Below are 16632 nucleotides of genomic sequence, written 5' to 3'. Positions count from 1 at the left end.
ATTGCGAAGATCTACTACAGAACAGCTGCAGGGGGTGTTGAGTGGTAGTGATATGTCCCCTCAGACCATTGGTCTGGAGTAGGACTTGGTAGAGTTCAATTGTGGAATGGGACTAATAGGGTAATTTTCCTTTTTCCCAATGTTGTATTGTTGTACCTAAGAATATAATGTAGGTAGGCCGAGAATGGCCTCACACACCAGTAGAGTAGGTGGCGGTGTATGCACCTAAAAGTTGGATGCGATCCGCCAACCAAATCCCAAAGAAGAAGAAGACGTCAAATATTAAACGTCATCAACGTGCTGCCAGTTGTATTTTCGACCAGAAGGAGAAATGGCTGGAAGGTTACTGCTCCGCTCGTCCTTCAGGGCCGCTACAACGTGCCGAGCCGCCCCGGTCCCTACTCTCACCCGCGGCATGGCTACTGGAGGTGAGTCGGTAATGTAGAGGTTTTGGGCAGAAGCATCATATTAGACAGATTTGATGTCTTGCCAAGGACAGACAATGCCAGGCAATGGCGCAAGGCTAGCTATCCAATTTATCATAGCTAGCTAACAGTATAGCATTAGATGGTTATCATAGAATATTCGTTGTAGAAAAATAGTTTTTAAATATATCGTCCGTTTTTTGTTCACATGAAGTAGCTAGCTGAGCAGATATACTTTTTTTTCTTCTCCATATTGAGCTATTATGTCTTTATAGCGACCTCAGCCAAAGATGGTGCGTTAGCCTTCTAGCTTAGTGTCGACTTTATTATTGAGTGTGGTTAGCGCGGAAGTAGCCCAGTGCTAATTTTGCTAGCTAGCTAATGCCAATCACTTAGCTACCTGACTAGCTAGTTAGCCAAACTTGCTAGCAAACACTGATGATGAAATGTTTTCAGGCATCCCCACCGACGAGGAGCAGGCCACTGGTCTGGAGAAGATCGTTATGAAGGCTGCCCAACAGGGCGCGGTACGTCAACATATATATTCTTAAATAATACTTTAACGTCAGATGTTTTGCCCTAGCTAACGTTAGAACGCTAGCGTTGATGTAGCTCTCGAGAACCCAAGGCCAGGGTAAGTCAAACACGTTTTTATTTTATTTCTGGTAGATCATCCCCCCCAAAAAACACACTCATTAGCAGTTTTTTCCTAATTAATTTCCAATAGTTTTCTACTTAATGTTAAGCTTTAAAAGTACATTCCTAAAACATAATATGTTGAAAATGACGCTGTCGCTGCATCCCGTTGACAACAACCTTTTGATAAATAGACCAATGCAAAAAACAAAGTTCAGTTTAAATCAATTAATATGCAGAATCAGTTCATGATATATTCAAAACCTAAACGTACATGTGCTACATTGGTCATCATATTACTTGTATTTTAATTTTTTAACGAGCACCTTATAAACTGCATTTGCACCAAAACACATGTTTTGACAAGTGGAAATAAATCACTCATATTAATTAGTGTTCGCTGTTGAAACTAACAACTCAAAAACCACACAGAAACTGGAAATATTGTTTACAGCATTCGTTAGAGGACAACCTGCTGAAGACAACCAGCTACATTTTGGAGTGATGCATATTGATAAGGGTGTCGCCAAAACGGAAAGAGAAACGCAACACTTATCAATCACTCTATCGCGTTGAAATCAATAGAACGAGAGTGGGGGAGTCAGGTTGCATGTCCTGCACAAACTAACTACAAAAAAAACACATGGAATCATATCACTGGTTAGAAACGTTAATAATCCCCACTCTGCGATACGGGTTTGGAAACCTTTGGACTTAATTTTCATTCCAGTGAGAGAATCTCTAAAGTACAAAAGATACACTTACTGTACGCTGTGTAATAAAGTTGCACCCGGCTGTAACACAGCCTAGAGGGACAATAGTGCTGAGTACCAGACAGTTAGCAAGTTTAGTAGGCTGCTAATGACCATCGGCAGCATTAGAGCTTGGAGAACCTAATTACCATGACTAAACGGTCACGTGGAATATGACTGCCATCATGACTCATGACCGCCGGTGTGGCGGTAATACGGTTGCCGTAAAAGCCCTAGGCAGGGCTTGCAAACGATCAGGCGATTTACAAAGGGAAATCCAGCCGCGAGCTGCCCAGTGACACTAGTAAAACCCGACCGATGTGATTTTTGCGACTGATACGGATTTTAGGGAGGCAAAAGTTACCGATATACAAGTGCCTTCAGAAAGTATTCACACCTTGACTTTTCCACATTTTGTTACAGCCATAATTTTAAAATGGATACAATTTGGGGCGGCAGGTAGCTTAGTGGTTAAGAGCGTTGTGCCAGTAACCGAAAGGTCGCTGGTTCTAATCCCCGAGCCGACTAGGTGAAAAATCTGTCGATGTGCCCTTGAGCAAGGCACTTAACCCTAATTGCTCCTGTAAGTCTCTCTGGATAAGAGCGTCTGCTAAATGACAAAAATTTAAATGTCACTGATCCACACACAACATACCTCAATATGAAATTTGAAATATTTTTTTTGGAAATTAATTAAAAGAATTAGGCTGAAATGTCAAGTATTCAAACCCTTTTGTTATGGTAAGCCTAAATAACTTCAGAAGTAAAAATGTTATGGTTTTTTGTGTGTGCAAATTGCGTGGACTAACTGTGCAATAATGGTGTTTTAACCTGATTTTTGAATGACTACCCCATCTCTGTACCCCACACGTACAATGTGGTCCCTCAGTCGAGCAGTGAATTCACAGATTCAACAACAAAGACAAGGGAGTTTTTCCAATGCCTCGCAAAGAAGGGCACCTATTGGTAGATAAAATAAAAAATGTGCAGACATTAAATATATATTTTACACTTTTGGATGGTGTATCAATACACCGTCAATACAAAGAGACAGGCGTCCTTCCGAACTCAGTTGATGGACAGGAAGGAAACTGCTCAGGGATTTCGCCATGAGGCCAATGGTGACTTTAAAACAGTTAGTTTAATGGCTGTGATGGGAGAACTGAGGATGGATCAACAACATTGTAGTTACTCCACAATACTAATCCAATTGATAGTGAATAGAAGGAAGCCTGTATAGAATACAACTATTCCAAAACATGCATCCTCTTTGCAACAAGTCACTAAAGTAATACTGCAAGAAATGTGGCAAAGCAAAACCTTTTGTCCTGAATACAAAGTGCTATGTTTGGGGAAAATCCAATACAACACATTACTGAGTACCACTCCATATTTTCAAGCATAGTGGTGGCTGCATCATGTTATGGGTGTGCGTGTAATTGTTAAGGACTGGGGTGTTTTTAAGGATAAAAAATTAAAGGAATGGATCTAAGCACAGGCAAAATCTTAGAGGGAAACCTGGCTGTCTGCTTTCCACCAGACACTGGGAGATGAATTCATCTTTCAGCAGGACAATAACCTAAAACACAAGGCGAACTCTACACTTGAGTTGTTTACAAAGACAGTGAATGTTCCTGAGTGTCCGAGTTACCAGTTGCCTTAAATCTACTTGAAAATCTGGGGCAAGACCTGAATTTTTTTTTTCTAGCAATGATCAACAACTAATTTGGCAGAGATTCAAGAATTTTGAAAATAATAATGGGCAAATGTTGCACAATCGAAGTGTGGAAGCTCTTGGAGACTTAGCCAGAAAGACTCAGCTGTAATCGCTGTCAAAGGTGTTTCTACAAAGTATTGACTCGGGTGTGAACACTGAGATTTCGGTATTTCATTTTCAGTAAATTTGCAAATATTTCTAACGTTTTCACTTTAAAACAATGTGGATTAAGTTCAGGGGTATGAATACTATTATTTGGATGGTAATTTCATGACTTTTCAGAACCACTTGTCTAACAAAGTTTAAAATGTTTGAGTTTCCATTTTTAAAGACAATTATACAGGTAATTCTGGTATGTACTCTAGAGGTCAAAGTTCTGTTGATCTGACCATTCTGAAAAATGTGTCGTCTGGATAACTGACTAATCTTTCCAATGATATCTGATTTAAAGGGTATACGTGAGCAATAACTTGTTGTATACTGACGTTGTTTGTCAGGGTAAAATCTCTATGGGAAAAAATGAATGGGATGGAGGGATGAAAGAGTGATAACACAGAGGAAGCTACCATTGCTGCACTGCCATCACACATTTTTAAACGGGACGTAGACCTTAAAGCAGCAATCAGCAGTTGAAATAATAAAGCGGTTTCCTTGCCTCTGTTTTGGTTAAAAGCTGAGTGATGGGCCTGGAGAAATAAAACCACTCTCAAATTCATAGAGCAATGGATGCAAGGACTGACCATCCAAGATATATACACTGCTCAAAAAAATAAAGGGAACACTAAAATAACAACACATCCTAGATCTGAATGAATGAAATAATCTTATTAAATACTTTTTTCTTTACATAGTTGAATGTGCTGACAACAAAATCACACAAAAGTTATCAATGGAAATCAAATGTATCAACCCATGGAGTTCTGGATTTGGAGTCCCACTCAAAATTAAAGTGGAAAACCACACTACAGGCTTATCCAACTTTGATGTAATGTCCTTAAAACAAGTCAAAATGAGGCTCAGTAGTGTATGTGGCCTCCATGTGCCTGTATGACCTCCCTACAACGCCTGGGCATGCTCCTGATGAGGTGGTGGATGGTCTCCTGAGGGATCTCCTCCCAGACCTGGACTAAAGCATCCGCCAACTCCTGGACAGTCTGTGGTGCAACGTGGCGTTGGTGGATGGAGCGAGACATGATGTCCCAGATGTGCTCAATTGGATTCAGGTCTGGGGAACGGGCGGGCCAGTCCATAGCATCAATGCCTTCCTCTTGCAGGAACTGCTGACACACTCCAGCCACATGAGGTGTAGCATTGTCTTGCATTAGGAGGAACCCAGGGCCAACCGCACCAGCATATGGTCTCACAAGTGGTCTGAGGATCTCATCTCGGTACCTAATGGCAGTCAGGCTACCTCTGGCGAGCACATGGAGGGCTGTGCGGCCCCCCAAAGAAATGCCACCCCACACCATGACTGACCCACCGCCAAACCGGTCATGCTGGAGGATGTTGCAGGCAGCAGAACGTTCTCCACGGCGTCTCCAGACTCTGTCATGTCTGTCACATGTGCTCAGTGTGAACCTGCTTTCATCTGTGAAGAGCACAGGGCGCCAGTGGCGAATTTGCCAATCTTGGTGTTCTCTGGCAAATGCCAAACGTCCTGCACGGTGTTGGGCTGTAAGCACAACCCCCACCTGTGGACGTCGGGCCCTCATACCATCCTCATGGAGTCTGTTTCTGACCGTTTGAGCAGACGCATGCACATTTGTGGCCTGCTGGAGGTCATTTTGCAGGGCTCTGGCAGTGCTCCTCCTGCTCCTCCTTGCACAAAGGTGGAGGTAGCGGTCCTGCTGCTGGGTTGTTGGCCTCCTCCACGTCTCCTGATGTACTGGCCTGTCTCCTGGTAGCGCCTCCATGCTCTGGACACTACGCTGACAGACACAGCAAACCTTCTTGCCACAGCTCGCATTGATGTGCCATCCTGGATGAGCTGCACTACCTGAGCCACTTGTGTGGGTTGTAGACTCCGTCTCATGCTACCACTAGAGTGAAAGCACCGCCAGCATTCAAAAGTGACCAAAACATCAGCCAGGAAGCATAGGAAATGAGAAGTGGTCTGTGGTCACCACCAGCAGAACCACTTCTTTATTGGGGGTGTCTTGCTAATTGCCTATAATTTCCACCTGTTGTCTATTCCATTTGCACAACAGCATGTGACATTTATTGTCAATCAGTGTTGCTTCCTAAGTGGACAGTTTGATTTCACAAAAGTGTGATTGACTTGGAGTTACATTGTGTTGTTTAAGTGTTCCCTTTATTTTTTTGAGCAGTGTACATTCGTTTTGAGGCTATATAGGCCTAGTGTTGGTTTACATTTACAATGTTAACAAACATTGGAGTAAAAGCTTATATTTTGAGTTCTGATGGGGTACGACAGCTGAACTAAGCTCATGAGGCATTTGTTATATTCAAGAATCGATGAGTATATATCATACACAAGTAAGAAAATGGATGTAGCAATTGCACATTGCCCTTTTAAACCCCCCCCCCCCCCCCGTTCAACACCATAGCACCCTCCAAACTCATCACTAAGCGAAGGACCCTGGGACTAAACACCTCCCTCTGCAACTGGATCATGGACATCCTGACGGACCACCCCCCAGGTGGTGAGGGTAGGCAGCACATCTGCTACGCTGACCCTAAACACAGGGCCCCCTCAGAGGTGTGTGCTTAGTCCCCTCCTGTACTCCCTGTTCACCCACGACTGCGTGGCCGCGCACGACTTCAACACTAAGTTTGCACCGACACAACGGTGGTAGGCCTAATCACTGATGAGATGGCCTATAGGGAGGTGGTCAGAGACAAGACAAAGGAGCTGATCGTGGACTACAGGAAAAAAAAGAGGACTGAGCACGCCCCCATTCACATCGACGGGGCTGTAGTGGAGCGGGTCGAGAGCGTCAAGTTCCTCGGTGTACACATCACTGCCAGATGGAGACGCGTGATAGAAAGCCATTTCATGAGGCTCCCGACAAACAGTTCTTGTGCTGATGTTGCTTCCAGAGGTATTTTGGAACTCGGTAGTGAGTGTTGCAAGGACAGACTAATTTTACGCGCTTCAGCGCTCTGCAGTCCCGTTCTGTAAGCTTGTGTGGGCTACCACTGCTTCTTGACGTTTCCACAATAACAGCACTTACAGTTGACCGGGACAGCTCTAGCAGGTCAGAAATTTGACGACTGACCTGTTTGAATAGTGGCATACTATGACAGTGCCATATTGAAAGTCACTGAGCTCTTCAGTAAGGCCATTCTACTGCCAAAGTTTGTCAATGGAGATTGCATGGCTGTGTGCTCTATTTTATACATGTGGCTGAAATGGCCAAATCCACTAATTTGAAGGGCTGTCCACATACTTTTGTGAAATATAGTGTGTATTTATCTCAATTACCTCATACCCCTGCACATTGACTCTGTACAGGTACCCTGTGTGTATATAGCCAAGTTATCGTTACTCATTGTGTATTCATTCCTCTTATTCTTCTCTCTGCATTGACAAGAGCCTGTAATTAAGCATTTCACTGTTAGTCTACACCTGTTTCGTACTACACCGGCTCTGACGCTCGTCGGATGTGGCAGGGCTTGAAAACTATTACAGACTACAAAGGGAAGCACAGTCGCGAGCTGCCCAGTGACACAAGCTTACCAGACGAGCTAAATCACTTCTATGCTCGCTTCGAGGCAAGCAACACTAAAGCATGCATGAGAGCACCAGCTGTTCCGGATGACTATGTGATCACGCTCTCCGTAGCTGATGTGAGTAAGACTTTTAAGCATTCACAGGGCCCTTTCCCACCTGGACAAGAGGAACACCTACGTGAGAATGCTATTCATTGACTACAGCTCAGCGTTCAACACCCTAGTGCCCTCAAAGCTCATCACTAAGCTAAGAATCCTGTGACTAAACACCTCCCTCTGCAACTGGATCCTGGACTTCCTGACGGACCGCCCCCAGGTGGTAAGGGTAGGTAACAACACATCCGCCACTCTGATATTCAACGCGGGGGCCCCTCAGGGGTGCGTGCTCAGTCCCCTCCTGTACTCCCTGGTCACCCATGACTGCATGGCCAGGCACGACTCCAACACCATCATTACGTTTGCCGACGACACAACAGTGGTAGGCCTGATCACCGACAACGATGAGACAGCCTATAGGTGTAGTGCCAGGATAACAACCTCTCCCTCAATGTGATCAATGTCATCAACGGGGCTGTAGTGGAACAGGTTGAGAGCTTCAAGTTCCTTGGTGTCCACATCACCAACGAACTATCATGGTCCAAACACACCAAGACAGTCGTGAAGAGGGCACGACAAAGCCTATTCCCCCTCAGGAGACTGAAAACATTTGGAATGGGTCCTCAGATCCTCAAAAAGTTATACAGCTGCACCATCGAGAGCATCCTGACTGGTTGCATCACCGCATGGTATGGCAACTGCTCGGCCTCTGACCGCAAGGCACTACAGAGGGTAGTGCGTATGGCCCAGTATATCACTGGGGCCAAGCTTCCTGCCACCCAGGACCTCAATACCAGGCGGTGTCAGAGGAAGGCCCTCAAAATTGTCAGACTCCAGCCACCCTAGTCATAGACTGTTCTACGGCAAGCGGTACCGGAGTGCCAAGTCTAGGTCCAAAAGGCTTCTCAACAGCTTCAACCCCCAAGACATACGACTCCTGAACAGCTAATCATGGCTACCCGGACAATTTGCACTGCCCCCCCCCTCTTTTACTCTGCTGCTACTCTGTTTATTATTTATGCATAGTCACTTTAACTCTACCCACATGTACATATTACCTCGACTAGCTGGTGCCCCCGCACATTGACTCTGCACCGGTACCCCCCTGTATATAGCCTCCCTAATATTATTTTATTTTACTGCTGCTCTTTAGTTATTTGCTGAATTATTATTATTTTTTTATTACTTTGCATTGTTGGTTAAGGGCTTGTAAGTAAGCATTTCACTGTAATGTCTACACCTGTTATATTCGGCGCATGTGGCAATTTTTTATTTATTTGATTTGTTTACGAAGCATGTGACAAATAACATGTGATTTGCTGGTACTTAGCTAGGATCCTTACAAGGTTTCTTAGAGGGCTTTGCCCTTATTGTAGTTCACTCTCATACCATATAAGTATATTATTGAACCTGCCTTGTTTGAATTCCTTCCAGGACCCCTACAGCATGCTGAAACCCAAGGAGTATGCTGGCTCCAAGGCCGACCCTCATCTGGTGCCCTCCATCACCACCAAGAGGATTGTGGGCTGTGTCTGTACGTGACTTGCTTCATATTAGTCTTGCAACAGCTGTCTGGGAGCTGTCTGTTGCCAGAAGCCATATTTCTCTGATTTGTCTTGGCTGTCTGATTGTTGTGATCTCTGCTCATATCTAAACTCTCTCCTTCAAACACTCTCTCCCGCTCTCTTCTCTCTCTCCCCTTCCTCTCTCTCCATCTCTAGGTGAGGAGGATAACACAGCAGTGGTGTGGTTCTGGCTCCATCAGGGCGAGGCTCAGCGCTGTCCCTCCTGTGGCTCCCACTACAAACTGGTGCCCCACGAGCTACCACACTAAATATATATATATATATATATATATATATATATATATATACGTACGTACGTACGTACACCGTACCGTACCGTACCAGTCAAAAGTTTGGACACCTACTCATTCAAGGGCTTTTCTTATTGTAGAATAATAGTGAAGACATCAACTATGAAATAACATGTCGTAACCAAAAGTGTTAAACAAATCAATATATTTTAGATTCTTCAAAGTAGCCACCCTTTGCCTTGATGACTGCTTTGCACACTCTTGGCATTCTCTCATCCAGCTTCATGAGGAATGCTTTTCCAACAGTCTTGAATGAGTTCCCACATATGCTGAGCACTTGGCTGCTTTTCCTTCACTCCACTGTCCAACTCATCTTAAACCATGTCAATTGGGTTGAGGTCGGGTGATCGTGGAGGCCAGGTCATCTGATGCAGCACTCCATAACTTTCCTTCTTGGTCAAATAGCCCTTACACTGCCTGGAGGTGTGTTTTGGGTCATTGTCCTGTTGAAAAACAAATCATAGTCCCATTATGCATAAACCAAATGGCATGGCGTATTGCTGCAGAATGTGGTGGTAGCCATGCTGATTCTAAATAAATCACTGACAGTGTCACCAGCAAAGCACCCCCACACATCACACCACCTCCTACATGCTTCACGGTGTAAACCACGCATGCAGAGATAATCCGTTCACCTACTCTGCGTCTCACAAAGACAGACCAAATGACAGATTTCCACCGGTCTAATGTCCGTTGCTTGTGTTTCTTGGCCCAAGCAAGTCTCTTCTTATTGGTGTCCTTTTAGTAGTGGTTTCTTTGCAGCAATTCGACCATGAAGGCCTGATTTTCACCAGTCTCCTCTGAACAGTTGATGTTGATGTGTATGTTACTTGAACTCTGTGAAGCATTTATGTAGGCTGCAATCTGAGGTGCAGTTAACTCTATAATGAACTTATCCTCTGCAGCAGAGGTAACTCTGGGTCTTCCTTTCCTGTGGCGGTCCTCATGAGAGCCAGTTTCATCATAGCGCTTGATGGTTTTTGCGACTGCACTTGAAGAAACTTTCAAAGTTCTTTAATTTTCCGGCTTGAATGACCTTCATCTCTTAAAGTGATGGACTGTCGTTTCTCTTTGCTTATTTGAGCTATTCTTGCCATAATATGGACTTGGTCTTTTACCAAATAGGGCTATCTTCTCTATACCACCCCTACCTTGTCATAACACAACTGATTGGCTCAAACGTAAATTAACTTTTAACAAGGCACACCTGTTAGTTTAAATGCATTCCAGGTGACTACCTCATGAAGCTGGTTGAGAGAATGCCAAGAGTGTGCAAAACTGTCATCATGGCAAAGGGTGGCTACTTTGAAGTATCTCAAATATAAAATATATTTTGCTTTGTTTAACACTTTTGGTTACTACATGATTCCATATGTGTTATTTCATAGTTTTGATGTCTTCACTATTATTCTGCAATGTAGAAAATAGTAAAAATAAAGAAACCCTGGAATGAGTAGGTGTCAACTTTTGACTGGTGCGGTGTATATATAAATATACACACAAACACACACCCTCTATCTATCATATACATACATACATACATACATACATACACACACCACCAAAACACACCTATTACTTTACATTCACTCTGAAAGATTCCAGCTTCTTTAGAATGGGATGAAGTGGGTTTAGACATGTCAGGAATCACAATGCTCTTGTTGGGGTTTCTAAATTAGAATGTTGTGCTCATCTGCACTTTCTGGTTTCCTTTTATGATTTCTTTGCTGTCCAATTCTTTATCTCATACTAGCGTCAACTTAATTATCTAACCTGCTAACCTCAATGTCAGTCTGTGCTGACAGTACCAGTTATTGTTTTCAACTTACCAAAGGCCTAGGCTTTACGGTGTGGGACACAATGTTATTTTTCAAGCAATTCTATTCAAACAGCAGTTTACGTTGATGTATGTACGGTACAATGTTACACTTGGTCCAGTTACCCCTCTTATTAAACCAATAAACTCTTTAACTCATCTTGCTTTTTCAGTGGTGATGTGTAGATTGTGGTGGTGATGTTGGACGTCTTTGATCTGGGAAACCGGCCCCTTTTCTGACAGTCTTCCTTATGGTAGCTTGTGTTATGTACTGGATATGTATCACAGATTTCGCAATATGACTTGCTTCTGCTACTGGTGGCCAGTCACCAGCAGAGGGTGCCATTTACCATCAGATTATCCCAGTTCTGTGTTTCGCTGCAGATGTTCCATACTCATCCTATATAATGAGTACGGTTACATGCACACAATACAATTATTGTGGGTAGTCAGATTAATATAATAGTTTGATTTAAAAACGTTCACATGCTTTGCAAGAATAACAATTTCCCTAATGTTTACATGGACACATGATATCAGGCTACCTGAATCAAAATATAGGTTGTACCAGACCGACCATGTTATTTTTGGGAAGCCTATTTCTATTCGGAGTTCGGACATATACCGTTTGTATGTGTGAAGTACTAAGATGCATACTTTATGTGGTTCTGAACTCACTTCACTCGCGCTAAAGAGGGAGGCTCGCTGCTATTCCATGCGCAGATCAAATACACTGCTGAAACGCCGATTTAAGGTGTTTACATGTCCTAATAATTGAAAAGATTGCTCCGAAAACCAGGTTTTAATCGGCATATACTTATTTCGATTATGACCACGTGGTGATTTTAAGGTAAGCAGTGTAAGGCGTTTACATGACTAATGCCATACTCGGCCTACTGCCGTAATCAGTTTAATATTTATTAGTGAAACGTATTCTATGAAACGTACTGACTCCTACAGGCACTGGCAGATTGCCGTCATTTTTAAAAAATTTATTTTTGACTTCCGCCTAGTTATTCCTCTGAGTATCTTGAGTGAGTCATTCAGCTGGTTAGTTTGGAAAGAGGGGAACAGCTGTTTGAAGCACATCTACATCTCAATCTGTTATGCTCTCACAAGGTGACTCCACAACTTATCCTGTGTCAGACAGAACATCAGAATGCCTGAGTTCCTTAGTTTTAAGTTAGTCACACTAGTGTTATTCCATTCTCACAGTAGGCCTGCAGTATGTTTATGCGGACGTGTCTTCCCACAAGATGGAGGGACAGGGAAATATGAGGATTCTTTGACAGACACCGCTTGTCTCAAATTACTCCTTATTCCCTATAGTGCACAACTCTAAAATGACACCATATCCCCCGCAGTGTGCACTACATTAAATGACACCCTGTTAACCATATAGTGCACTACTAAGTGGAGGGGGAATAGCCTAGGTTTAGGTTGTCAGTGGAGATTTGCCCAGGGCTATTACCCCTTGTAGCCAATGAAGTTGTGTTTCCATGGCTACTGGAAGTAAAGGACGGTGATGCCCAATTACCCATTGTGTGTTTTTCCTGTGAATTTGTGAATCATTCCTTGTCCTCCTCATATTGCAGTCTCCTCTACCCATTACCGCTCTTACTCTTTCACTTAGAGGTTGAGAGGAAGAGTGGGGAGGGGAGGAAGAGAAGACAGTCACGTCCTACAGGCCTGAGAAATGCCAGACTTGAGCAGGGTGACCTGGGAAATGATTTATACAGAAGGAAAGGAGGTAGGAAGGGTGTAGAGGAAAAAGGGGGATATGATGAGTGAGAAGGGAGAGGCAGAAAGGCTAAGTGTTTAGGGAGGATTACATCAACTGTGCTGACTTTATTAAGATTCAGAGATGATGCTACTTTTTGTCTACTGCTGCCGAGCCACTTCTCTCTCATTTCTGCCCACCCTCCATCGCTTTCTCCTGCTCTCTTTCTCACTCTCTTTCTCTCCTCCCTCCATTGCAACGCAACACCTGTCACTCGCTTTTCTCTCAGAGACAGAGGACTGATGTGCAGGGAACTGTCCTGCCTTCAGGCTGCTGCTGCTGGCATGGTCTCCTCTCCTGGAGGTCCAGGGTGTCTGACCCGGTCTTCCTCATGGGCATATCTGCTGCGAGAGCCCCCTGTCAGCTCCAGCATGGGGGTACTAGGATCAGATCAGCCAGATGGGTTTGTGTGTATGTTTGTGTTAGTTAGAAAAATGTATTTAATTTTAAAATGACATTGTGGACAACTCAAACTGAGTTTTGAGACACTAAAAAACAATAATGGTCAAACATGGTGCAAGCGTCATCTATAAAACATGACATCTATACACATGAATGCATAAACAAAAAAATTAAAGTAAAGTGATAAAAGGACATTTAGGCACTTATAAATAAACATCTCCATTGGAGGATAAGATGGCAGGCTTTGGCGCAGGCATTTACAGTAAGGCATGAGCTTCAGTTTCAATGGAATCATCATTACAAAAAGTACATGCACGTTAATCTAGGGGAGTGTTTGTGTATCAACCAGACTCTATAGCGAGATGGGCCACTCCACATTTGCATTTTGCAAAAGAGCTTCGATATTGCTGGTATAAAACAGTACGTACATAAGGTTATATCCCCAAAGTGCATTTAAATAGGCAGTAGGTGCGCAGTTTGTTACTTTCAGGTTAATTTATCAGTTACCACTTTAGTTCATTGCGCTCTAAAAGTGCTCATTCAAAAACATTACTGTCATTTCTAGGATATACTCTATCAGTGAGCTGAGTCATATGGTTGGAGTTAAAGGGTTTGACGTGGTATATAAAAATTATTTGCAGTAGAAACATTGCAAGCCCATTTAAAATACATGTTTACATAGACGTTCATTTGGCATGCTGGAAAGTCTCTGCCAATTAAAATAAAATACATTGCCACTGGTGATAATAATAATAAAATGCCATTTAGCAGACGCTTTTATCCAAAGCGACTTACAGTCGTGCGTGCATACATTTTTGTGTATGGGTGGTCCCGGGGATCGAACCCACTACCTTGGCGTTACAAGCGCCGTGCTCTACCAGCTGAGCTACAGAGGACCACATACAATATAGTTTTCCAGCCCATATCGCCTTGAATAGTTCCTCTCAAAGTATTCAGACCCCTTTTTCCACATGTTGTTACCTTACAGCCTTATTCTAAAAAAATTGTATTCCTCAATCTACACACAATACTCCATAATGATAAAGCAAAAACTGGTTTAGAAATCACATTTACATAATTATTCCTTTTACGCAGTACTTTGTTGAAGCACTTTGGCAGCGATTACAGCCTCGAGTCTTGGGTTTGACGCTACAAGCTTGGCACACCTGTATTTGGGGAGTTTCTCCCAATCTTCTCTGCAGATCCTCTCAAGCTCTGTCAGGTTTGATGGGGAGCGTCGCTGCACAGCTATTTTCAGGTCTCTCCAGAGATGTTTGATTGGGTTCAAGTCCGGGCTCTGGCTTGGCAACTCAAGGGCATTGAGACTTGTCCCGAAGCCACTCCTGCGTTGTCTTGGCTATGTGCGTAGGGTCATTGTCCTGTTGGATAGTGAACGTTCGCCCCAGTCTGAGGTCCTGAGCGCTCTGGAGCAGGTTTTCATCAAGGATCTCTCTGTACTTTGCTTCGTTCATCTTTTCCTCAAGCCTTACTAGTCTCCCAGTCCCTGCCGCAAAAAACAACATCCCTAAAAGATGATGCTGCCATCACCATGCTTCAACAAAGGAATGGTGCCAGGTTTCCTCCAGACGTGACGCTTTGCATTGAGGCTAAAGATTTCAATCTTTGTTTCATCAGACCAGATAATCTTGTTTTTCATGGTCTGAGGTGCCTTTTGGCAAACTCCAAGCAGGCTGTCGTGCCTTTAACTGAGGAGTGGCTTCTAGCTGGCCACCCTACCATAAAGGCCTGATTTGTGGAATGCTGCAGAGATGGATGTCCTTCTGGAAGGTTCTCCTATCTCCACAGAGGAACTCTGGAGCTCTGTCAGAGTGACCATCAGGTTCTTGGTCACCTCCCTGACCAAGGCCCTTCTCTCCCGATTGCTCAGTTTGGCCGGGATGCCAGCTCTAGGAAGAGTCTTAGTGGTTCCAAACTTCTTCCATTTAAGAATGATGGAGGCCACTGTACTCTTGGGGACCTTCAATGCTGCAGAAATGTGTTGGTACCCTTCCCCAGATCTGTGCCTCGACACAATCCTGTCTCGGAGCTCTACGGACAATTCCTTCGACCTCGTGTGTCTTTCCAAATCATGTCCAATCAATTGAATTTACCACAGGTGGACTCCAATCAAGTTGTAGAAACATCTCAAGGATGATCAATGGAAACAGGATGCACCTGAGCTCAATTTCGAGTCTCATAGCGAAGGGTCTGAATACTTATGTAAATAAGGTATTTCAGTTTATTTTTAATAATTTTGCAAACATTTCTAAAAACCTATTTTCAATTTGTCAATATGGGGTATTGTGTGTAGATTGATGTGAAAAAAATCGTTTAATCCATTTTAGAATAAGGCTGTAACGTAACAATGTGGGAAAAGGGAAGTGGTCTGAATACTTTCCAAATGAACTATAGAAGAAGGCATTTGTGAAAATTCTATCATAATATAGAGTGGGAAAGCGGCTGTGCGTCTGGGCAATTAATAGACATTGCAGTAAATAAAACTGAATAAAAACATCTGTCTTTTCCAGGACCGGAGTCTACACAGACCTGTGTGCTGTAGCCAATCAGAGCTACAGTAGGCCTATATACAAACAAGCCATTTGCCACACAGGCCTGCCATCATTCACCTTGAACTGGACTGTGTGTTTACAGGCAGTTGCAACAGCGTGACTTTAGATCATTAGATCACGTTCGCCAAAAGCTACAAAAAATACCTGAATGGATTTCTGCAAATATGTAAACACCATGGGAGTCCTCTTACATTTGGGAACTTTACAGTCCTATTGATCAAAAAACCATGAAAATGTAGGCTGTCGTTCCCACAGTTATGCACGTCAACAAGATCAACAACTAATGCTAGCCAGAGCAGCTAAAATCGAAAGAAGGTAGGAACACCCACTCAAACTTTTTCAGCTAGTTGGCTGTCAAAATTGCATTGATAAACGATGGGGAATTGTAGCCTCCTCGTCCTTCTGCAGCTTGCCTGCCAATGCCTGCTTGTCCTAACCAAGCACCCAAGCTAACTGGCTAAAGTTGGCTAGCTTGCTAGCTAGCTACTTCAAGACACAAATGAGAGAACACCTCACTCTGACCATTTTATTCGCTGTAGCAGAGCTGGTTAGGCTGTTTACATGTTATCTAGAGTGTACTTGACTAACTATTAGGCAGCAAACAATGTACTAGGCCAGCTGTGATTTACAACCTGATAGCAATATTTTTTGGACTACCAAGAAATGTATTTGTGAATTATATTAATCATTAACTGCATCCATCTATTCTGCCAAAAATGCCTTAGTGTAGGTCATGGAATGTTGAGTCACATATAACCTATTTTTAAAACCTCTGAAGTTGGTTTTGTAGCATAAATTGGGAATTTGATTATTTTTACTGATATTATGTTTGTTTCATTTCTGCAAAGTAGTTAAAACGCTGTCAGTTC

At 43.3% G+C, this 16632-nt stretch overlaps 1 protein-coding gene across 1 annotated transcript; it reads left to right on the top strand.

Annotated features, from left to right (window-relative positions):
• Positions 1–311: 311 nt before the first annotated feature.
• Positions 312–11171, top strand: LOC311099472 (cytochrome c oxidase subunit 5B, mitochondrial-like). Its single transcript, XM_084140159.1, has 4 exons — positions 312–428; positions 882–952; positions 8754–8853; positions 9041–11171. Exons 1-4 carry the CDS (start codon positions 332–334, stop codon positions 9151–9153), a joined length of 381 nt encoding a protein of 126 aa, XP_083996285.1. The 5' UTR covers positions 312–331; the 3' UTR covers positions 9154–11171.
• Positions 11172–16632: the final 5461 nt, after the last annotated feature.

This window comes from Coregonus lavaretus, assembly GCF_964263955.1.
Source record: "Coregonus lavaretus genome assembly, chromosome: 24".
NCBI lineage: Eukaryota > Metazoa > Chordata > Actinopteri > Salmoniformes > Salmonidae > Coregonus > Coregonus lavaretus.
The sequence above is the reverse complement of the archived record's forward strand: the minus strand, read 5'-3'. Positions and strand labels throughout refer to the sequence as shown.

Excerpts from the sequence above, each read along its gene's own strand:
- LOC311099472 (XM_084140159.1), top strand. The coding sequence starts at position 332 with ATGGCTGGAAGGTTACTGCTCCGCTCGTCCTTCAGGGCCGCTACAACG. Across the intron at positions 953-8,753 it reads AGGCTGCCCAACAGGGCGCG|GACCCCTACAGCATGCTGAA; the intron begins GTACGTCAACAT and ends AATTCCTTCCAG. Across the intron at positions 8,854-9,040 it reads GAGGATTGTGGGCTGTGTCT|GTGAGGAGGATAACACAGCA; the intron begins GTACGTGACTTG and ends CTCCATCTCTAG.